A 24,647-nucleotide genomic window follows, 5' to 3' on the forward strand; every position below is an offset into this window, starting at 1 on the left:
CACATTATTTTTTGACCTGTCCTAGGATCAGCTTGAAAATGAGCAAAAAGACACGAAGAGAGGGAGAGAGAGAGTAAGAGAGAGAAAATGGGATAGTATTATTTTTAGCCTCTGATTGTTTCTCTCGTGCTTTTGTGCTATGTTACCCTACCTCGAAAGGTAAGCTGGATCGAATCCCTGAGCTGACAAGGTAAAAATCTGTTGTTCTGCCCCTGAGCAAGGCAGTTAACCCACTGTTCCCCGGGCGCCGAAGTCGTGGATGTCGATTAAGGCAGCTCTCCGCACCTCTCTGATTCAGAGGGTTGGGTTAAATGTGGAAGACACATTTTAGTTGAATGCATTCAGTTGTACAACTGACTAGGTATCCCCCTTTCCATTTCCCTTTCCTCCTCACCCCTTTACGTTTGGCGTGAGAAGAAAATGAATAATTACGTTGATGTGGTTAAACAATGGTGATGGCAGTAAGCTGGTTGTAGTGAAACGTGTTGTCTCATCAGTGTCTGAATCGGTTTGCCCCCTAATTACTGCTCCCTCTCTGTCACCGCCTCTACTCTCTCTGTTTGCACATGCTCATTACACATTATTGGCATATAACACAAGGTTGATACAGGTTTTTGCTGAATAGTCAAATTGAGTAATTACAAAACAGTTTCAATATAAAAGCTCTTCATTTGCTGTTCCATTGTGGGTCTTGACATCACAGTCTTAGTGCTTCCTTCTCTTTCTGTTAGCTTCTAATTTATCAAACTTTTTTGGCCTCTGTCTTTTACAAACTTTTTTTCTCCCCCTTTTGTTTCTTCCTCTAACTTTTCCAACTTCTTTGGCTTCTCCCTCTTACAAATTGTCTGTGTGATCCATGTCCAGGTACACAGCGGTGGTGATGCCTGTCCTCTACAACACCACACACAGCTCCAGGAAGCGGGTCTCGGCCATGATCGCGACAGTGTGGATCCTGGCCTTCGCTGTCTCCTGCCCCCTTCTGTTCGGATTCAACACATCAGGTGAGACACGTGAGTACAGGTGAGACGCACCCACACCCCCTTGCGCATGTCAGACACGCCAGTGTAGATGAGATGGATGCCCAGTTTGAAATGAACCCCTAGCCAGCAAGGCCCTATAACCCTGTACTACTTCCTCATAGATCTGGAAGGATCGGATGGGTATAATATGGTAGCTGCGCCACCAAACCCTCTGGTTGGCTTGGGAGTGTTACCACCACATTGCTTTCGCCCATCCAGTCCTTTTAGACAACTACAGGACATGTCGAGGCCGTTGTGGCTATTGAGACTGATTTTGGAATAGGCAACAGTCAACGGAACAGATGAGACACACTTTCAAAGATTAAGTAATGGAAGTAGAATTCTGTTCAATACTGCTATACAGACACCACAGAACAGGTGAGATATTAGACTTCACAGGTGAAGAACAGGTGAGATATTAGACTTCACAGGTTAAGACCAGGTGAGATATTAGACTTCACAGGTTAAGAACAGGTGAGATATTAGACCCCAAAGGTGAACTACACCAGAACAGGGGACTTGCTTAGCTCCAGTCAGGGTTTGGTTGTAGTACTAGGTTGGGAAGGAGAGGAGCTCCAGTCAGGGTTTGGTTGTAGTACTATGCTGGGAAGGAGAGGAGCTCCAGTCAGGGTTTGGTTGTAGTACTAGGTTGGGAAGGAGAGGAGCTCCAGTCAGAGTTTGGTTGTAGTACTAGGTTGGGAAGGAGAGGAGCTCCAGTCAGGGTTTGGTTGTAGTACTAGGTTGGGAAGGAGAGGAGCTCCAGTCAGGGTTTGGTTGTAGTACTAGGTTGGGAAGGAGAGGAGCTCCAGTCAGGGTTTGGTTGTAGTACTAGGTTGGGAAGGAGAGGAGCTCCAGTCAGGGTTTGGTTGTAGTACTAGGCTGGGAAGGAGAGGAGCTCCAGTCAGGGTTTGGTTGTAGTACTAGGCTGGGAAGGAGAGGAGCTCCAGTCAGGGTTTGGTCGTAGTACTAGGTTGGGAAGGAGTGGAGCTCCAGTCAGGGTTTGGTTGTAGTACTAGGTTGGGAAGGAGTGGAGCTCCAGTCAGGGTTTGGTTGTAGTACTAGGTTGGGAAGGAGAGGAGCTCCAGTCAGGGTTTGGTTGTAGTACTAGGCTGGGAAGGAGAGGAGCTCCAGTCAGGGTTTGGTTGTAGTACTAGGCTGGGAAGGAGAGGAGCTCCAGTCAGGGTTTGGTTCTAGTACTAGGCTGGGAAGGAGAGGAGCTCCAGTCAGGGTTTGGTAGTAGTACTAGGTTGGGAAGGAGAGGAGCTCCAGTCAGGGTTTGGTTGTAGTACTAGGCTGGGAAGGAGAGGAGCTCCAGTCAGGGTTTGGTAGTAGTACTAGGTTGGGAAGGAGAGGAGCTCCAGTCAGGGTTTGGTTGTAGTACTAGGTTGGGAAGGAGAGGAGCTCCAGTCAGGGTTTGGTTGTAGTACTAGGTTGGGAAGGAGAGGAGCTCCAGTCAGGGTTTGGTTGTAGTACTAGGTTGGGAAGGAGAGGAGCTCCAGTCAGGGTTTGGTTGTAGTACTAGGTTGGGAAGGAGAGGAGCTCCAGTCAGGGTTTGGTTGAAGTACTAGGTTGGGAAGGAGAGGAGCTCCAGTCAGGGTTTGGTTGTAGTACTAGGCTGGGAAGGAGAGGAGCTCCAGTCAGGGTTTGGTCGTAGTACTAGGTTGGGAAGGAGAGGAGCTCCAGTCAGGGTTTGGTTGTAGTACTAGGCTGGGAAGGAGAGGAGCTCCAGTCAGGGTTTGGTCGTAGTACTAGGTTGGGAAGGAGAGGAGCTCCAGTCAGGGTTTGGTTGTAGTACTAGGTTGGGAAGGAGAGGAGCTCCAGTCAGGGTTTGGTCGTAGTACTAGGTTGGGAAGGAGAGGAGCTCCAGTCAGGGTTTGGTTGTAGTACTAGGCTGGGAAGGAGAGGAGCTCCAGTCAGGGTTTGGTCGTAGTACTAGGTTGGGAAGGAGAGGAGCTCCAGTCAGGGTTTGGTTGTAGTACTAGGCTGGGAAGGAGAGGAGCTCCAGTCAGGGTTTGGTCGTAGTACTAGGCTGGGAAGGAGAGGAGCTCCAGTCAGGGTTTGGTTGTAGTACTAGGCTGGGAAGGAGAGGAGCTCCAGTCAGGGTTTGGTTGTAGTACTAGGCTGGGAAGGAGAGGAGCTCCAGTCAGGGTTTGGTTGTAGTACTAGGCTGGGAAGGAGAGGAGCTCCAGTCAGGGTTTGGTTGTAGTACTAGGTTGGGAAGGAGAGGAGCTCCAGTCAGGGTTTGGTTGTAGTGCTAGGTTGGGAAGGAGAGGAGCTCCAGTCAGGGTTTGGTAGTAGTACTAGGTTGGGAAGGAGAGGAGCTCCAGTCAGGGTTTGGTTGTAGTACTAGGTTGGGAAGGAGAGGAGCTCCAGTCAGGGTTTGGTCGTAGTACTAGGCTGGGAAGGAGAGGAGCTCCAGTCAGGGTTTGGTTGAAGTACTAGGTTGGGAAGGAGAGGAGCTCCAGTCAGGGTTTGGTTGTAGTACTAGGCTGGGAAGGAGAGGAGCTCCAGTCAGGGTTTGGTCGTAGTACTAGGCTGGGAAGGAGAGGAGCTCCAGTCAGGGTTTGGTCGTAGTACTAGGTTGGGAAGGAGAGGAGCTCCAGTCAGGGTTTGGTCGTAGTACTAGGTTGGGAAGGAGAGGAGCTCCAGTCAGGGTTTGGTCGTAGTACTAGGCTGGGAAGGAGAGGAGCTCCAGTCAGGGTTTGGTTGTAGTACTAGGTTGGGAAGGAGAGGAGCTCCAGTCAGGGTTTGGTCGTAGTACTAGGCTGGGAAGGAGAGGAGCTCCAGTCAGGGTTTGGTCGTAGTACTAGGCTGGGAAGGAGAGGAGCTCCAGTCAGGGTTTGGTCGTAGTACTAGGCTGGGAAGGAGAGGAGCTCCAGTCAGGGTTTGGTCGTAGTACTAGGCTGGGAAGGAGAGGAGCTCCAGTCAGGGTTTGGTCGTAGTACTAGGTTGGGAAGGAGAGGAGCTCCAGTCAGGGTTTGGTCGTAGTACTAGGCTGGGAAGGAGAGGAGCTCCAGTCTCAGTCAGTCAGTCTCCCTCCTAGGGTCCTTGTGTGGTGAAGTATGCACTATTGATCCGGAGCAAACACTGTTCAATCACGTCCGAATGAACACAGAGCTAACATGCAATTTGCATACTCCACAACAAGGGGTCAATGCCACTAATAGAAACGGGCCAATTTTCAGAGTATGGAAGGCTTCTCAACCCATGGATTTAAGTGGAGATTTAACTAAATGTGTCAATGCTACCTGGTTTGAGCAGGTAGCATTTTACCAATGTGTATCAAACATTTTTAAATGAAGTGTGTCAATAACAGATGACACTTACTACAGTTATCTTGCTAGAAGGCCGTACGAGCGGTGCTGAAAAGAGACGTGTTGTTGATGTGTATTGTTTAGTCATTTGAACATAGTGGTTTTCTCCTCACCGTGGTTTTCTTCTTCCTCTCTCAGACGACCCGACGGTGTGCTCCATCTCCAACCCTGACTTTGTCATCTACTCGTCGGTGGTGTCCTTCTACCTGCCCTTCATCGTCACCCTGCTGGTGTACATCCGCATCTACGTCTTCCTCAGGAAGAGGAGGAAGAGGATCGCCTTCCGCCAGGCCAGCAGCGGGAAGATCCAGCCAGGTTCGGCCCAGCCCTCCGCGGTGAGAACACAGCCATATGGTCCCACAGTGACTGTGCAAATGAACATGGAAGTGAGTGCATTCACTCTCATACAACGCACACACACAAACACATATGCATGCATCAGCCTAGCAGTTAAGAGTGTTGGGCCTGTAACTGAAAGGTCGCCGGTTTGAATACCCAAGCCAACTAGGTGAAAAATCTGCCAATGTGCCCTTGAGCAAGGCACTTAACCCTAATTGCTCCTGTAAGTCGTTCTGGATAAGAGCGTCTGGTAAAATGTCAAATGTAAGGGTTTCCTTATAGAAAAGATAGCAAGCTCAATGTGAAGCTCACGTCAACATTTCACTCATGAATAGCCAATGTCACAAGTGGCATCTGTCATGGTGATGTCAATGTCCACCGCCATTGTATAAAACGTGAACAATTGCCATGGAAACGGAGTGTGGCGATTATCCAGATATTAGGTTGGCGTAGTTACAGGAGTGACAATGATAAAACCTCTCCAAGGAGCTGTTGTGAGCTCCGCTCTGCTGTCTAGGTGGCCTGGCGCCATGTGATGTAGATAGGGGAATGTATCTGTGATGTGAGAGTTGAACAGGCTCAGTTCTATTCACCTCTCAGTTCAGGTTATATGATAAGGTGGGATCTGAGGAGCCGTAGGCTTGGGGAGTTTCTTTGATCATTGCAGTCACGATCAGTCAGTTTCAGGGTCATTTCCGTTACACTCGAGGTTTCAGGGTCATTTTCGTTACACTTGAGGTTTCAGGGTCATTTACGTTACACTAGAGGTTTCAGGGTCATTTTCGTTACACCAGAGGTTTCAGGGTAATTTACGTTACACTCAAGATTTCAGGGTCATTTACGTTACACTCAAGATTTCAGGGTCATTTACGTTACACTAGAGGTTTCAGGGTCATTTTCGTTACACCAGAGGTTTCAGGGTCATTTACGTTACACTCAAGATTTCAGGGTCATTTACGTTACACTAGAGGTTTCAGGGTCATTTACGTTGCACTAGAGGTTTCAGGGTCATTTACGTTACACTCGAGGTTTCAGGGTCATTTACGTTACACTCGAGGTTTCAGGGTCATTTACGTTGCACTAGAGGTTTCAGGGTCATTTACGTTACGCCAGAGGTTTCAGGGTCATTTACGTTACACCAGAGGTTTCAGGGTCATTTACATTACGTTAGAGGTTTCAGGGTCATTTACGTTACGCCAGAGGTTTCAGGGTCATTTACGTTACACCAGAGGTTTCAGGGTCATTTACATTACACTTGAGGTTTCAGGGTCATTTACGTTACACTAGAGGTTTCTGGGTCATTTACGTTACACTAGAGGTTTCAGGGTCATTTACGTTACGCTAGAGGTTTCAGGGTCATTTACGTTACGCTAGAGGTGACTAAGGTCATGTCCATGATGTGACGGTAGCAGGTGGAAAGATTGTAGGACACACTATGTTACAGTCTATTTTTGACCTATACTTAACAAAAATATAAATGCAACATGCAACAATTTCAAGATAAGTTCATATCAGAAAATCAGGCAATGGAAATTAATTAATTAGACCCTAGTATATGGATTTCACATGACTGAGCAGGGGTGCAGCCAATTGTGGGCCTTGGAGGGCATAGGCCCACCCACTTGGGAGCCAGGCCCAGCCAATCAGAATGAGTTTTCTCCCACAAAAGGGCTTGGGAAAACGCATGCGGCGTTCCTGGGCTGGCATGGTTATACATGGTCTGAGGTTGTGAGGCCGGTTGGACGTACTGCCAAATTCTCTAAAACGACGTTGGAGGCAGCTTATGGTAGAGAAATTAACATTAAATTATCTGGCAACAGCTCTGGTGGACATTCCTGCAGTCAGCTCCCTCAAAAGTAAAGACATCTGTGGCATTGTGTTGTGTGACAAACCTGCTAATTTTAAAGTGGCCTTTTATTGTCCCCCGCACAAGGTGCACCTGCGGGCGGGCCTGCGTGCGTCCATGTCATTACTCTGTGCTCATGAAACATGGGACCAACACTTTATGTTGCGTTTATATTTTTGTTCAATGTACTTAGAAATCACATTGTCAAACAAATGGTAATTACATGATAATTCTAAACAAATGACTATTTTGTTATTTGGAATTCAGTAAAATAGTCCATTAAATAATTTTTTGTTCCAAAAAGTGCCAATTGTTACCAGATAATTGTCTTAGTAACCAAGCAACACCATCTGGAGGGAAGTCAAATAACTAGGATTGTATTAGTGACATGCGGGTTATGAAATCAAATCCTTAATTTGAGTGGCGGATTGTGGGATCATTTCCAGTCTTTAACCCCAGGTGTGGATCATATTCATTATGGGATGGTTGTTTAGTCAGCTCACATTCCAGGAGAATTCTGGGATGAGGGAACTAACGGAGTAGAGTGCTGTTTGGGAATGTTAGAACAGGGTTTAGTTCCAGCTAACTGGAGCAACATTTGATATGGAGACAAGAGCCCCTGTTTATTTTTGTATTAAAGAATGTAGTTTTTTTCTCACCTTCTAATTTTATTAGAGTCAAGCAGAGTTTACCTCAAGATCATCAGCAACACAGCAGGCAAAGATATTGAGAATCCGGTTTAAGTTGTTGGAGGGCCCTGTGACACAGGCGGTTTAGTTAACAGCTACTAGATGGATGGATGGGTGGGTGGATGGATGGGGGGGATGGGTGGGTGGGTTGGGTGGGTTTCGGATGGATGGGTGGGGGGATTGGAGGGTGCTGACTGCTGGAAAGAAGTTGTTTACCTTTTGAAGGGTGAGTCAGGTGTGATATTTCCTCTCTGCCACCCCTCTCTCCCTCCTCTCCCCATCTCTCTCTCCCTCTCTCTTACCTCATGTCTGTTTACCTGTTGAAGGATGAGTCAGTCATCATTTGTATCTCTCTCTCAATCACTCTCTCTCCCTTCATCTCTCTCTCCCAGGAGAAGTGTCTGCAGGAGGAGTCCCCCAAGGAGAACAGAGACCTGTCCCCCATCAGGATCAAAGTGGTAAGAGCAGTTTGTGTGTGTGTGTGTGTGTGTGTGTGTGTGTGTGTGTGTGTGTGTGTGTGTGTGTGTGTGTGTGTGTGTGTGTGTGTGTGTGTGTGTGGTGTGTGGGTGGGTGGGCGTGTGTGTGTGGGTGGGCGTGTATGTGTGTGTGTGTGGGTGTGAGTGTGGGTGTGTGTGCCTGCGTGTGTCCATGTCATTAGTCTGTGCTAGCCCCCGGGCTGTGAGGGAGCTGAAAATCTGAATTCTGATACCGGGCTCCTCTCCTCGCCTCACTGCCACTAAACTCGCAGGCTCTGGGTGTCCCGCTTTATTTGTCACACCAATCCACAAATGAAGCAAATGACAAGCTTTAATTCCCCCCTGTAAACAGTGCTCCGAGGCTCGGCTGTTATACGCAAGTTTAGACTGACAGGCGGAAACATGAGGAACAGGAAGGTCCCTGACAGGGTGGGGCGGAAATCAGGACACATGTGGAATCATGAATAAATGTCAGAGAGTCAGGTCAGCTGGTGTCCCAGGTCTGAATCAATCCCTTATTATAGGGGAAATGTGAAAGCGAACAGCTGCATCTAAATATCAGGCAAGGGGTTGTCTTTGGACCAGGGCCGGTTTCCCAAAAGCATCTTAAGGCTAAGTTAATCTTAGAACCTATAAAATGATCTTATGCTTATGAACTTATGCTTTTGGAAAACCGGGCCCTGATCAACAGTATGGTTGTCTATGGACCAGATCATGGCGAAGATGGCGCCGGAGAGGATGACTGGCGTTTTATCGACTCTTAACCAACTATGCTATTTTGTTCCTATTTTCGCATTGTTTGTAACTTATTTTGTACGTAATGTTTCTGCTACCGTCTCTTATGAAAAGAGCTTCTGTACATCAGAACAGCAATTACTCACCAAGAATTAGACTAATAATTTTTCTTTAATGAGTCAGGAAGGATATAATCCAAAAACCTGAACAGGCCCTCATCCCTGTCATTTGCTGGAGAAAGAAACTGAGATTTCCCTGAGAGATCGGGGTGCCTTGTGAGGATCAGGCGACGAGTGGCTAATCTGCGTTTGCCATCCGTACTGTTAGCCAACGTTCAACCTCTGGAAAATAAATGGGACGAACTGAAAGCACGTATGTCCTACCAACGGAACATTAAAAACTGTAATATCTTATGTTTCACCGAGTCGTGGCTGAACGACGACATTAATAACATACAGCTGTTGGGTTATACACTCTATCGGCAGGACAGAACAGCAGCCGCTGGTAAGACACGGGGCAGTGGCCTATGTATATTTGTAGACAACAGGTAGAGTATCTCATGATTAGCTGTATTTTTCGTAGCTGTCTACATACCACCACAGACAAATGCTGGCACTAAAACCGCACTCAATGAGCTGTATACCGCCATAAGCAAACAGGAAAATACTCATCCAGAGGCGGTGCTCCTAGTGGCCAGGGACTTTAATGCAAGGAAACTGAAAACAGTTTTACCAAATTTCTATCAGCATGTTAAATGTGCAACCAGAGGGAAAAAAACTCTAGACCACCTTTACACCACACACAGAGTCGTGTACAAAGCTCTCCCTCGCCCTCCATTTGGCAAATCTGACCATAATTCTATCCTTCTGATTCCTGCTTACAAGCAAAAATGAAAGCAGGAAGCACCAGTCACTTGGTCTATAAAAAAGTGGTCAGATGAAGCAGATGTTAACCTCTCTGGGGCAGGTGGGACGCAATCGTCCCACCGGCCAATAGCCAGGGAAAATACAGCGCGCCATATTCAAATAACATGATATAAAAATCAGACTTTCATTAAATCACACATGTAAGATACCAAATTAAAGCTACACTCGTTGTGAATCCAGCCAACATGTCAGATTTCAAAAAGGCTTTTCGGCGAAAGCATAAGATGCTATTATCTGATGACAGCACAACAGTAAACAAACAGAGTAGCATATTTCAACACTGCAAGCACGACACAAAACGCAGAAATAAAATATAAATCATGCCTTACCTTTGACGAAATTCTTTTGTTGGCACTCCAATATGTCCCATAAACATCACAAATGGTCATTTTGTTCGATTAATTCCGTCGATATATATCCAAAATGTCAATTTATTTGGACCGTTTCATCCAGAAAAACACAGCTTCCAACTATCGCCACTTCTCTACAAAATATATCAAAAGTTACATGTAAACTTTACCAAAACATTTCAAACTAATTTTGTAATACAACGTTAGGTATTTTTAAACGTTAATAATCGATCAATTTGAAGACGGGATGATCTGTGTCCAATACAAAAGAAAACAAACTGACGCAACTTTTTTCGTAACGTGGCTCTCTCAAAAAATGTACTTCATGTGACCCTCATTTACTATAGCCCTACTTCTTCAGTACACAAAGGAATAACCTCAACCAATTTCCAAGGACTGGTGACATCCAGTGGAAGCGGTAGGAAGTGCAAGCAAGTCCATTAGAAATCTGGTGTCTCTAAGATAACTCATTGAAAAGACAGTGACATCAAAAAAATAACAAATTCTGAATGGTTTGTCCTCAGGGTTTTGCCTGCTACATAAGTTATGTTATTCTCACAGATATGATTCAAACAGTTTTAGAAACTTCAGAGTGTTTTCTATCCAAATCTACTATTTTTCCAAAAGTGAAAATGCTGGCCCCTGCCCACAAGAAGTTAAACTACAGGACTAATTTGCTAGCACAGACGGGAATATGTTCCGGACTTCTTCCGATGGCATTGAGGAGTACACCACCTCAATCAATGGCTTCATCAATAAGTCTATCGATGATGTCGTTCCCACAGTGACTGTACGTACATACCCCAACCAGATGCCATGGATTACAGGCAACATTCGCACTGAGCTAAAGGGTAGAGCTGCCGCTTTCAATGAGCAGGACTCTAACCCGGAAGCTTATAAGAAATCCCGCTATGCCCTCCGACAAAAACCATCAAACAGGCAAAGCTTCAATACAGGACTAAGATTGAATCGTACTACACCGGATCCGACGCTTGTCGGATGTGGCAGGGCTTGCAAACTATTACAGACTACAAAGGGAAGCACAGCCGAGAGCTGCCCAGTGACACAAGCCTACCAGACGAGCTAAATAACTTCTATGCTCGCTTCGAGGCAAGTAACACTGAAACATGCATGAAAGCATCAGCTGTTCTGGACGACTGTGTGATCACGCTCTCCGCAGCCAGTAAGACCTTTAAACAGGTCAACATTCACAAGGCCGCTGGGCCAGACGGATTACCAGGACGTGTACTCCGAGCATGCGCTGACCAACTGGCAAGTGTCGTCACAGACATTTTCAACCTCTCTCTGTCTGAGTCTTTAATACTAACATGTTTCAAGCAGACCACCATAGTCCCTGTGCCCAATAACACTAAGGTAACCTGCCTAAATGACTATCGACCCGTAGCACTCACGTCTGTAGCCATGAAGTGCTTTGAAAGGCTGGTCATGGCTCACATCGACACCCTTATCCCAGAAACCCTAGACCCACTCCAATTTGCATACCGCCCCAACAGATCCACAGATGATGCAATAGAGATTGCACTCCACACTGCCCTTTCCCACCTGGACAAAAGGAACACCTATGTGAGAATGCTATTCATTGACTAGAGCTCAGCGTTCAACACCGTAGTGGCCTCAAAGCTCATCACTAAGATAAGCACCCTGGGACTAAAAACCTTGCTGTGCAACTGGATCCTGGACTTCCTGACGGGCCATCCCCAGGGGGTAAGAGTAGGTAACAACACAACCGCCACACTGATCCTCAACACAGGGGCCCCTCAGGTGTGCGTGCTCAGTCCCCTCCTGTACTCCCTGTTCACTCATGACTGCACGGCCAGGCACGACTCCATCACCATCATTAAGTTTGCCGATGACACAACAGTGGGTCACCGACAACAATGAGACAGCCTATAGGGAGGAGGTCAGAGACCTGACCGTGTGGTGCAAGGACAACAACCTCTCCCTCAATGTGATCAAGACAAAGGAGTTGATTGTGGACTACAGGAAAAGGAGGACGAGCACGCACCCATTTTCATCGACGGGGCTGTAGTGGAGCAGGTTGAGAGCTTCAAGTTCCTTGGCGTCCACATCACCAACAAACTAACATGGTCCAAGCACACCAAGACAGCCGTGAAGAGGGCACGACAAAACCTATTCCCCCTCAGGAGACTGAAAAGATTTGGCATGGGTCCTCAGATCCTCAAAAGGTTTAACAGCTGCACCATCGAGAGCATCCTAAGGGTTGCATCACTGCCTGGTATGGCAACTGCTCGGCCTCCGACCGCAAGGCACTACAGAGGGTAGTGCGTACGCCAAGCTTCCTGCCATCCAGGACCTCTATACCAGGCGGTGTCAGAGGAAGGCCCTAAAAATTGTCAAAGACTCCAGCTACCCTAGTCATAGACTGTTCTCTCTACTACCACATGGCAAGCGGTACCGGAGGGTCAAGTCTAGGCCCAAGAGGCTTCTAAACGGCTTCTACCCCCAAGCCATAAGACTCCTGAACATCTAATCAAATGGCTACCCAGACTATTTGCATTGCCCCCCTCCGCCCTTCTATGCTGCATAATCATTTTAATAACTCTATCTACATGTACATATTACCTCGACACCGGTGCCCCCGCACATTGACTCTGTACCGGTACCCCCTGTATATAGCCCCACTATTGTTATTTTACTGCTGCTCTTTAATTATTTTTTATTCTTAGCTCTTACTTTTTTGGGGGGTTTTCTTAAAAGTGCATTGTTGGTTAAGGGCTTGTAAGTAAGCATTTCACTGTAAAGTCTACCCCTGTTGTATTTGGCGCATGTGACAAATAAAATTTGATTTGATTTAATCAGCAGTATTCTTGCCTATGGACCAGATCAACAGTAAGGGCATTGCTCAGCACCTTCAGATGTGACTGACTGTGTTCCTTTCAGGAGAGTATAGAGTCGGCAGGGCCCCCTAAAGCTCACCTCCTGTCAGGGTGTCTGCGGCGTAAGCGTCCCCGGACGGCCCCTGTGGAGAACACTCTGCTGCCCCCGGTGGACATCCAGAACTACTGCAGCATCAGCCACGCCTCCTGCGGCCGCACTGAGCACGACCGCGCCGAGGAAGAGGTGGCCAAAGAGAAAGAGCGTATTCCTGTGCGGAGGAGCTGCGAGGTCAAGGAGCTGTCCAATGGACGCATTCACACGGCACTCCGTCCCGCCCCCCACTCCCAGTCCCTGACAGGCCAACAACAACATCGAGTCAGGAGCATGCAGAACAGGGAGAAGAAGGCTACGCAGATGCTGGCCATTGTGCTTGGTGAGTAGCTCTACTGTTTGTATTAGGCCTATCACCATCTGTATAATGTACTTAGCTCTATTAACTCTACCATGTGATTTGTTTGAGAACATGTTGACCATGAGAATGGACCAGTAATTCTTAGAACATAGAAAAAAAATTGTTAAGCTATTCCTAAAGTACATTACATCAGTGAGGCTGCTGAGGGGAGAACGGCTCATAATAATGGCCGGAACGGAGCAAATGGAATGGCATGGAAACCATATGTTTGATACCATTCCTGGGCAGTAATTACCCAGAGCCCTTTGTCCCCAATTAAGGTGCCACCAACCTCTTGTGATGTGCATTGATGGAATGCACTTTAGGGATCTAGTGAGTGACTATGTATTTTATTTTTTACAAAAAGGTCAAATGGTTGTGCACTGTTAAAATGAAGTGCTCTATAACACAAAAACTAGTGGCAACTGAGCTGCCACCACCTTAGAAACGAAACCTTGACTTTGCTGGAGTATTGAAACACATGGTTCTGAGGGTATTGGGACAGATTTAAGGTGTACTGAAACATTCATCCTGAGGTGTTCTGAAACATGACATGGTGTGTTGTAACACCACTTAATCAAGAGTTGCGCAGCACCTTGCCAGCGACTGGGAACACAAACGCAGAAAAGGTTGAAAACACTGGCATTTCGAGTCCTGTCTAGTGCAGAATTAGATCCCTTCTTCTGGTGTTTCGAGTTCTGTCTAGTGCAGAATTAGATCCCTTCTTCTGGTGTTTCGAGTTCTGTCTAGTGCAGAATTAGATCCCTTCTTCCGGTGTTTCGAGTCCTGTCTAGTGCAGAATTAGATCCCTTCTTCCGGTGTTTCGAGTCCTGTCTAGTGCAGAATTAGATCCCTTCTTCCAGTGTTTCTAGTCCTGTCTAGTGCAGAATTAGATCCCTTCTTCTGGTGTTTCGAGTCCTGTCTAGTGCAGAATTAGATCCCTTCTTCTGGTGTTTCGAGCCCTGTCTAGTGCAGAATTAGATCCCTTCTTCCGGTGTTTCTAGTCCTGTCTAGTGCAGAATTAGATCCCTTCTTCCGGTGTTTCTAGTCCTGTCTAGTGCAGAATTAGATCCCTTCTTCTGGTGTTTCGGAGGACCTGAGCCCTAGGACCATACGTCAGGACTACCGGGCATGATGACTCCTTGCTGTCCCCAGTCCGCCTGGCCTTGCTGCTATTCCAGTTTCAACTGTTCTGCCTGCGGTTATGGAACCGCCACCTGTCCCAGACCTGTTGTTTTTCAACTCTTAATGATCGGCTATGAAAAGCCAACTGAAAATTATTCCTGATTATTATTTGACCATGCTTGTCACTTATGAAAATTTTTGAACATCTTGGCCATGTTCTGTTATAATCTCCACCCGGCACAGCCAGAAGAGGACTGGCCGCCCCTCATAGCCTGGTTCCTCTCTAGGTTTCTTCCTAGGTTTTGGCCTTTCTAGGGAGTTTTTCCTAGCCACCGTGCTTCTACACCTGCATTGCTTGCTGTTTGGGGTTTTAGGCTGGGTTTCTGTACAGCACTTCGAGATATTAGCTGATGTACGAAGGGCTATATAAAATAAACTTGATTGATTGTTTCGAGTCCTGTCTAGTGCAGAATTAGATTCCTTCTTCTGGTGTTTCGAGTCCTGTCTAGTGCAGAATTAGACCCCTTCTTCTGGTGTTTCGAGTCCTGTCTAGTGCAGAATTAGACCCCTTCTGGTGTTTCGAGTTCTGTCTAGTGCAGAATTAGATCCCATCTTCTGGTGTTTCTAGTCCTGTCTAGTGCAGAATTAGATCCCTTCTTCCGGTGTTTCTAGTCCTGTCTAGTGCAGAATTAGACCCCTTCTTCTGGTGTTTCGAGTTCTGTCTAGTGCAGAATTAGATCCCATCTTCTGGTGTTTCGAGTCCTGTCTAGTGCAGAATTAGACCCCTTCTTCTGGCATTTCGAGTCCTGTCTAGTGCAGAATTAGACCCCTTCTTCTGGTGTTTCGAGTCCTGTCTAGTGCAGAATTAGATCCCTTCTTCTGGTGTTCCCAAATACTGTGAATGGGAGTCCCTGCTCAAATATGATGTGCTGACAAATGCCTCATCAGCAATTCCAAAAGGTCAAATGGACAGTATTATGCTCAAACAAAGGACACGAGAAAATACAGTTTTGTTAATAAGTTTGTCCAGGATAATAATGAGTACAAAATGTGTTTTTCAAGGCGAGATTGAAGCTTCAAATGCTTTCTTATTTGCAAATGATCAAATGACAACAAAACATTAACAGGTCTTTAACATTTTTACATTGATCTGTAAGGTATTTATCATATTCTACCAAAATCAACAGAAATGTGGCATTATATTTCACATTCATGGAATAAAAAAATACAGGCAATGACTGCTAATGTTAGCAGTAGCAGTCATACAAAACTTCAGCCCCGTCTCAATGCAATCCACCAGTCATCCATTATGCTAATGTCCTAACCTGAGTCTTTATATTAAGGTGATGGTACATGGAAGGCTGTACAGATGAATTGAATCACAGTTGAGTTAGAGGATATGATTGACAGTTGACAGTTGAGTTGGCATTAGTCTGTGATCCTGGCTGTGGTTAGGATTGGCCAGCCGGTGTTTTTCTGCAGGGAAACAGAAATGGCTAATAATAATGACAAGCAATAATGAATGTACATAAATGCACCATTAGGATATCAAATGCTATAATATTAATACATTGCAATACAAATACAATTATTAAATATAAATAACAATATGTAAAAATAATATGTGATTAAGCTATGCAAATATAGAGTCAAGATTCCAATATGAATGTCAGGTGGGATGCGGTAGGCCAAAGCTAGAGCAGGCTAAAATGGCAGAGGCTAATTAGTTTACCATATAGCATGTGGGGTATACATCAAAACAGTAGATACAACTCACGAAGCTAGTCTTAACTAAAAAGCAGGCCTTCGTTTGCATAAAAAATTAAGTGCACGACAGGTGCAAATACATTACGTGTCAGTTAACTACAGCACACGTAACGTCAAGAGCTGTCAGAGCAGCTCACAGATCACTGCACCTGTACATAGCTCATCTGTAAATAGCCCATCCAATCTTCCTCATCCCCATACTGTATTTATTTATTTATCTTGCTCCTTTGCACCCCAGTATCTCAACTTGCACATTCATCTTCTGCACATCCTACCATTCCAGTGTTTAATTTCTATATTGAAATTACTTTGCCACCATGGCCTATTTATTGCCTTACCTCTCTTATCCTACCTCATTTGCACATGCTGTATATAGATTTTTCTACATTTTTCTTGTATGTTTGTTTATTCCATGTGTAACTCTGTGTTGTTGTATGTGTCGAACTGCTTTGCTTTATCTTGGCCAGGTCGCAGTTGCAAATGAGAACTTGTTCTCAACTAGCCTACCTGGTTAAATAAAGGTGAAATAAAAAAAAATATAAAAAGAAAACAGATCAATGAATCAAAGTAGCTGTTTTACTTGGACTATTAGCATGTGTGGCTGAAATGTTACACGAAACAAATGTTTTTATTAACTGAATTCCTTTTCTGTTTCGTTCTTCAATGTGATAACATTTTGTTCTCACGTTTTCATTGACCCATGCTTTCTTGGGTTGTTTCAGCTGAGCATTTGGTGTGCTCTCACCTGTCTGAGTTGGTGAAGGACCTAAATACAGGGGAGGTGCCTGCAAACTTGTTTTTATACTTGCCCATGCTAGAGGGCAAACCTGCCATGAATGCCCTCCATCTTCCTCCATGCCTCAGACTGGGGGGATTCTGAACATTACAGAAGCACGATGTCTGAAGTTCACATTTTGCCTTTAATCATTTTGCCTTTAAATGAAAATTCTCCCTAGGCCCTTTTCAGACTTAAGATAAGTTGATTTAACGTGGAATGAATAAATTAAAAAAAATTGACTTTAGTTAAACATTTATTCAGTCCATGTTAAGTCTACTTATGTCAAGTCTGAATGAGGCCCCATGTACTCAGTGTAACAAGTGTGGTTCAGCACAACAGTTTAGTTGTGCTGAACCTGGAAGACTGGCTGAGTGGACTAAGGCAGGGTTTTGACAAGCAGGATAACCGGGTTCACATCCACCTTCTCACAAGAATACCAGTGATGAAGGCCCACTTTATGAATGTTACCTCTGCTATAACGTACATAACCCTAAACATTTTGATTGTAACATGATTTATAATCTCACAAAGTTGCCTGGAAACTGTAGCCTATAATTAGTGCCAAAGTCGACCTTAGGAAAAGTATACACTCCCAGTGTCTTCTTTAAAATCTTAATGAAAATATTGACAGAGCATTCCATATTTACAATCAATCAATATTTATGCTATAAATCATATGCAATTTAAAAAGCATTGAGAGACATTTATTTTAGTGTTTGGTGCTACCTTTTACATGCACTGAAACACCAGAAAGGGTTTTCACAACACTCTCTAAAAAACACAATGATTCAGATTGAAGAGCCACTTTGGGTGTTTCAGAGTACTTCCATTCTGTTTTGAAGTACATTCATTGTATCATCACACCAGATCTCAGTTTAGGTGCACTACTTTTCATGCTTTTACGACACAACCATGGTGTTTTGAGTCTTTCTATTTCAACAATGTGGGGGATGATAGACTGTGAACACTGTTGTACAATACTGAGGTTATGGCCATGGGAGTCAGAGGACAGAATCACTTTCCCTCGCAGATCTATTACCGCCATTATAACACCACTATACTCCACAACACAATAGAACCATGTCTGCAGTGCACTACAAAGCACTCCCTCCCCCAAGCCCACTACCCTAAGCACTCCCTCCCCCCAGCCCACTACCCTAATCACTCCCTCCCCCCAGCCCTCTAAGAACCCCCCCAGCCCACTACCCTAAGCACTCCCTCCCCCCAGCCCACTACCCTAAGCACTCCCTCCCCCCAGCCCTCTAAGAACCCCCCCAGCCCACTACCCTAAGCACTCCCTCCCCCCAGCCCTCTAAGAACCCCCCCAGCCCACTACCCTAAGCACTCCCTCCCCCCAGACCTCTAAGAACCCCCCCAGCCCACTACCCTAAGCACTCCCTCCCCCCAGCCCTCTAAGAACCCCCCCAGCCCACTACCCTAATCACTCCCTCCCCCCAGCCCTCTAAGAACCTCCCCAGCCCACTACCCTAATCACTCCCTCCCCCCAGCCCTCTAAGAACCCCCCCAGCCCACTACCCTAATCACTCCCTCCCCCCAGCCCACTACGCTAAGCACTCCCTCCCCCCAGCCCACTACCCTAAGCACTCCCTCCCCCCAGCCCACTACCCTAATCACTCCCTCCCCCCAGCCCTCTAAGAACCCCCCCAGCCCACTACCCTAATCACTCCCTCCCCCCAGCCCTCTAAGAACCCCCCCAGCCCACTACCCTAAGCACTCCCTCCCCCCAGCCCTCTAAGAACCCCCCCAGCCCACTACCCTAATCACTCCCTCCCCCCAGCCCTCTAAGAACCCCCCCAGCCCTCTAAGAACCTCCCCAGCCCACTACCCTAATCACTCCCTCCCCCCAGCCCTCTAAGAACCCCCCCAGCCCACTACCCTAATCACTCCCTCCCCCCAGCCCTCTAAGAACCCCCCCAGCCCACTACCCTAATCACTCCCTCCCCCCAGCCCTCTAAGAACCCCCCAGCCCACTACCCTAAGCACTCCCTCCCCCCAGCCCTCTAAGAACCCCCCCAGCCCACTACCCTAATCACTCCCTCCCCCCAGCCCACTAAGAACCCCCCCAGCCCACTACCCTAATCACTCCCTCCCCCCAGCCCTCTAAGAACCCCCCCAGCCCACTACCCTAAGCACTCCCTCCCCCCAGCCCTCTAAGAACCCCCCCAGCCCACTACCCTAATCACTCCCTCCCCCCAGCCCTCTAAGAACCCCCCCAGTCCACTACCCTAATCACTCCCTCCCCCCAGCCCTCTAAGAACCCCCCCAGTCCACTACCCTAATCACTCCCTCCCCCCAGCCCTCTAAGAACCCCCCCAGTCCACTACCCTAATCACTCCCTCCCCCCAGCCCTCTAAGAACCCCCCCAGCCCACTACCCTAATCACTCCCTCTCCCCAGCCCTCTAAGAACCCCCCCAGCCCACTACCCTAATCACTCCCTCCCCCCAGCCCTCTAAGAACCCCCCCAGCCCACTACCCTAAGCACTCCCTCCCCCAGCCCTCTAAGAACCCCCCCAGCCCACTACCCTAATCACTCCCTCCCCCCAGCCCTCTAAGAACCCCCCCAGCCCTCTAAGAACCTCCCCAGCCCACTACCCTAATCACTCCCTCCCCCCAGCCCTCTAAGAACCCCCCCAGCCCTCTAAGAACCTCCCCAGCCCACTACCCTAATCACTCCCTCCCCCCAGCCCTCTAAGAACCCCCCCAGCCCACTACCCTAATCACTCCCTCCCCCCAGCCCTCTAAGAACCCCCCCAGCCCACTACCCTAAGCACTCCCTCCCCCAGCCCTCTAAGAACCCCCCCAGCCCACTACCCTAATCACTCCCTCCCCCCAGCCCTCTAAGAACCCCCCCAGTCCACTACCCTAAGCACTCCCTCCCCCCAGCCCTCTAAGAACCCCCCCAGGTCCACTACCCTAATCACTCCCTCCCCCCAGCCCTCTAAGAACCCCCCAGCCCACTACCCTAATCACTCCCTCCCCCCAGCCCTCTAAGAACCCCCCCAGCCCACTAAGAACCTCCCCAGCCCACTACCCTAAGCACTCCCTCCCCCCAGCCCTCTAAGAACCCCCCCAGCCCACTACCCTAATCACTCCCTCCCCCCAGCCCTCTAAGAACCTCCCCAGCCCACTACCCTAATCACTCCCTCCCCCCAGCCCTCTAAGAACCCCCCAGCCCACTACCCTAATCACTCCCTCCCCCCAGCCCTCTAAGAACCCCCCCAGCCCACTACCCTAAGCACTCCCTCCCCCCAGCCCTCTAAGAACCCCCCCACCCACTACCCTAATCACTCCCTCCCCCCAGCCCTCTAAGAACCCCCCCAGCCCACTACCCTAAGCACTCCCTCCCCCCAGCCCTCTAAGAACCTCCCCAGCCCACTACCCTAAGCACTCCCTCCCCCCAGCCCTCTAAGAACCCCCCCAGCCCACTACCCTAATCACTCCCTCCCCCCAGCCCTCTAAGAACCCCCCAGCCCTCTAAGAACCCCCCCAGCCCTCTAAGAACCCCCCCAGCCCACTACCCTAATCACTCCCTCCCCCCAGCCCTCTAAGAACCCCCCCAGCCCACTACCCTAATCACTCCCTCCCCCCAGCCCTCTAAGAACCCCCCCACCCACTACCCTAATCACTCCCTCCCCCCAGCCCTCTAAGAACCCCCCCAGCCCACTACCCTAAGCACTCCCTCCCCCCAGCCCTCTAAGAACCCCCCCAGCCCACTACCCTAATCACTCCCTCCCCCCAGCCCTCTAAGAACCTCCCCAGTCCACTACCCTAATCACTCCCTCCCCCCAGCCCTCTAAGAACCCCCCAGCCCACTACCCTAATCACTCCCTCCCCCCAGCCCTCTAAGAACCCCCCCAGCCCACTACCCTAAGCACTCCCTCCCCCCAGCCCACTACGCTAAGCACTCCCTCCCCCCAGCCCACTAAGAACCCCCCCAGCCCACTACCCTAATCACTCCCTCCCCCCAGCCCTCTAAGAACCCCCCCAGCCCACTAACCTAAGCACTCCCTCCCCCCAGCCCTCTAAGAACCCCCCCAGCCCACTACCCTAATCACTCCCTCCCCCCAGCCCTCTAAGAACCTCCCCAGCCCACTACCCTAATCACTCCCTCTCCCCAGCCCTCTAAGAACCCCCCGACCCTAAACACATGGCCCCCAAGCCGGATCCGGCCGGTGACGCATTTCTATTTCTATTCAGTCTGCAGTTGAGTCATCTACTTTATGAAATTACAGCCTGATGCGCTCACTTTGCTGAATTCAGCGTCAATTGCGCTGCTTTCGTGTCACGTTTACAGCGCGCAGCAGAGGGAAAGTGTTCAGACACATGCCAGTCGTAACAAGGCTACTAAAATGTTGCAGTCTGCCTTCGGTTTTTAAAGCTTGACAATGAATAACCAAAAAACTAAACCTGCAACAAAACAACAAATGAGAAACATGTAGGCCTATTACAGCAACATTTGAGCAATAGCCTAGGCTGGCTCCTCAACTACAATACATGTCGAGTGCCCCACGTAGTAATGCTGCACTCAATTGCACCGGTGATCCATGCAGTAAGACAAAATTTAAAAAACGGGGTTTAAATGTAAAACGTTTTTTTTCCCATTAAACTTTTTGATTAGGGTTGCAGCCTATTATGCACATCTGCAAGCATAGCAGCAAAGGCTGGACAAATGATTTCTCTTTTTTAATATGTTAAAATGCTATATACAGCATCCTATATACATCAGTGGACATTATAAAGGGACACATTTGTCCAAACAAAACAACAGACAGTTTGGGCCAGTTGTATGCACTTTGTTTGTAAAAACAAAACATAATAAGCTATGTCTGGCACGCAAATTCGTTATTTTTTCAATATGGCCTGTGCGCTGATAGTTTGACAGCCCTGCTCTAAGCACCCCCCAACCCTCTACCCCCTCTACCCTCTAACCACTCCCTTCCCCCACCCCTCTACCCCCCCCCTACCCTCTAAGCACACACTCCCCCCACCCCTCTACTCTCTAAGCACTCCCTCCTCCCACCCCTCTACCCCCCCCCCTCTACTCTCTAATCACTCCCTCCCCCCAGCCCTCTAAGAACCTCCCCAGCCCACTACCCTAATCACTCCCTCCCCCCAGCCCTCTAAGAACCCCCCAGCCCACTACCCTAAGCACTCCCTCCCCCCAGCCCTCTAAGAACCTCCCCACCCACTACCCTAATCACTCCCTCCCCCCAGCCCTCTAAGAACCCCCCCTCTACCCTCTAAGCACACACTCCCCCCAGCCCTCTAAGAACCCCCCAGCCCACTACCCTAAGCACTCCCTCCCCCCAGCCCTCTAAGAACCTCCCCACCCACTACCCTAATCACTCCCTCCCCCCAGCCCTCTAAGAACCTCCCCACCCACTACCCTAATCACTCCCTCCCCCCAGCCCTCTAAGAACCCCCCAGCCCACTACCCTAATCACTCCCTCCCCCCAGCCCTCTAAGAACCCCCCCAGCCCACTACCCTAAGCACTCCCTCCCCCCAGCCCTCTAAGAACCCCCCCAGCCCTCTAAGAACCCCCCCACCCACTACCCTAATCACTCCCTCCCCCCAGCCCTCTAAGAACCCCCCAAGCCCACTACCCTAATCACTCCCTCTCCCCAGCCCTCTAAGAACCCCCCCCCCCGACCCTAAACACATGGCCCCCAAGCCGGATCCGGCCGGTGACGCATTTCTATTTCTATTCAGTCTGCGCAATGATTTGTGTTGTCAATTCACCTCGGCCCGCTTCCATGCCTACCGCCCGCGTTGCGCTGTACTACAAGTCACAGCAAGCACTGCCAACGTACTGCACGCCAAATGGCAGTGCATCGCCACACACACACACACACACACACCCCTCCTCCCAGACCCACACACACAAGAGCCAGTCAGTGCGCTGTATCATATCATCACTAATAGCACTGACAGAATCTTCTACCGGACCAAAAGTTTAAACGTGTTGTAGGCTAAATGTCCATGCCAAGTTTCGGTTCCAACGGGGCATTGCTGTTGCCTACAGAAAGTGTCATATTGGTAGTCAAAAGTTATAAGATAAAGGATTATTCACATGCGGGTATAAGTTACTACTAAAGGAGAATAGGCCAGTATAAATAAGTCAACAGTTGAGTCATCTACTTTATGAAATTACAGCCTGATGCGCTCACTTTGCTGAATTCAGCGTCAATTGCGCTGCTTTCGTGTCACGTTTACAGCGCGCAGCAGAGGGAAAGTGTTCAGACACATGCCAGTCGTAACAAGGCTACTAAAATGTTGCAGTCTGCCTTCGGTTTTTAAAGCTTGACAATGAATAACCAAAAAACTAAACCTGCAACAAAACAACAAATGAGAAACATGTAGGCCTATTACAGCAACATTTGAGCAATAGCCTAGGCTGGCTCCTCAACTACAATACATGTCGAGTGCCCCACGTAGTAATGCTGCACTCAATTGCACCGGTGATCCATGCAGTAAGACAAAATAGCAGCAAAGGCTGGACAAATGATTTCTCTTTTTTAATATGTTAAAATGCTATATACAGCATCCTATATACATCAGTGGACATTATAAAGGGACACATTTGTCCAAACAAAACAACAGACAGTTTGGGCCAGTTGTATGCACTTTGTTTGTAAAAACAAAACATAATAAGCTATGTCTGGCACGCAAATTCGTTATTTTTTCAATATGGCCTGTGCGCTGATAGTTTGACAGCTCTGCTCTAAGCACCCCCCAACCCTCTACCCCCTCTACCCTCTAACCACTCCCTTCCCCCACCCCTCTACCCCCCCTCTACCCTCTAAGCACACACTCCCCCCACCCCTCTATTCTCTAAGCACTCCCTCCTCCCACCCCTCTACCCCCCCCCTCTACTCTCTAAGCACACCCTCCTCCCAACCCTCTACCCTCTAAGCACACTCTCCTCCCAACCCTCTACCCTCTAAGCACACCCTCCTCCCAACCCTCTACCCTCTAAGCACACCCTCCTCCCACCCCTCTACCCTCTAAGCACACCCTCCTCCCACCCCTCTACCCTCTAAGCACACCCTCCCCCCACCCCTCTACCCTCTAAGCACACCCTTCTCCCAACCCTCTACCCTCTAAGCACACCCTCCTCCCAACCCTCTACCCTCTAAGCACACTCTCCTCCCACCCCTCTACCCTCTAAGCACACCCTCCTCCCAACCCTCTACCCTCTAAGCACACCCTCCTCCCAACCCTCTACCCTCTAAGCACACCCTCCTCCCAACCCTCTACCCTCTAAGCACACCCTCCTCCCAACCCTCTACCCTCTAAGCACACCCTCCTCCCAACCCTCTACCCTCTAAGCACACCCTCCTCCCAGCCCTCTACCCTCTAAGCACTCCCTCCTCCCAACCCTCTACCCTCTAAGCACACCCTCCTCCCAACCCTCTAAGCACACCCTCCTCCCAACCCTCTACCCTCTAAGCACACCCTCCTCCCAACCCTCTACCCTCTAAGCACACCCTCCTCCCAACCCTCTACCCTCTAAGCACACCCTCCTCCCAACCCTCTACCCTCTAAGCACACCCTCCCCCCACCCCTCTACCCTCTAAGCACACCCTCCTCCCAACCCTCTAAGCACACCCTCCTCCCAACCCTCTCCCCTCTAAGCACACCCTCCTCCCAACCCTCTCCCCTCTAAGCACACCCTCCTCCCAACCCTCTCCCCTCTATGCACACCCTCCTCCCAACCCTCTAAGCACACCCTCCTCCCAACCCTCTACCCTCTAAGCACACCCTCCTCCCAACCCTCTACCCTCTAAGCACACTCTCCTCCCAACCCTCTACCCTCTAAGCACACCCTCCTCCCAACCCTCTACCCTCTAAGCACACCCTCCTCCCAACCCTCTACCCTCTAAGCACACCCTCCTCCCACCCCTCTACCCTCTAAGCACACCCTCCCCCCACCCCTCTACCCTCTAAGCA

The 24,647-nt window shown here is 48.8% G+C and overlaps 1 protein-coding gene across 1 annotated transcript in view; it reads left to right on the forward strand.

Moving 5' to 3' along the window:
• The window catches only part of LOC120050963 (D(3) dopamine receptor-like), a 30,274-nt gene that overhangs the window by 3,798 nt on the left and 1,829 nt on the right, over positions 1 to 24,647 (forward strand). The window contains exons 3-6 of the mRNA XM_038997513.1: positions 865 to 1,001; positions 4,472 to 4,668; positions 7,600 to 7,665; positions 12,617 to 12,986. Of these exons, the coding sequence (XP_038853441.1) occupies positions 865 to 1,001; positions 4,472 to 4,668; positions 7,600 to 7,665; positions 12,617 to 12,986 (770 nt within the window). The remainder of the gene's footprint in view (positions 1 to 864; positions 1,002 to 4,471; positions 4,669 to 7,599; positions 7,666 to 12,616; positions 12,987 to 24,647) is intronic.

This window comes from Salvelinus namaycush, chromosome 7 (genome assembly GCF_016432855.1).
Source record: "Salvelinus namaycush isolate Seneca chromosome 7, SaNama_1.0, whole genome shotgun sequence".
Taxonomy (NCBI): Eukaryota; Metazoa; Chordata; class Actinopteri; order Salmoniformes; family Salmonidae; genus Salvelinus; species Salvelinus namaycush.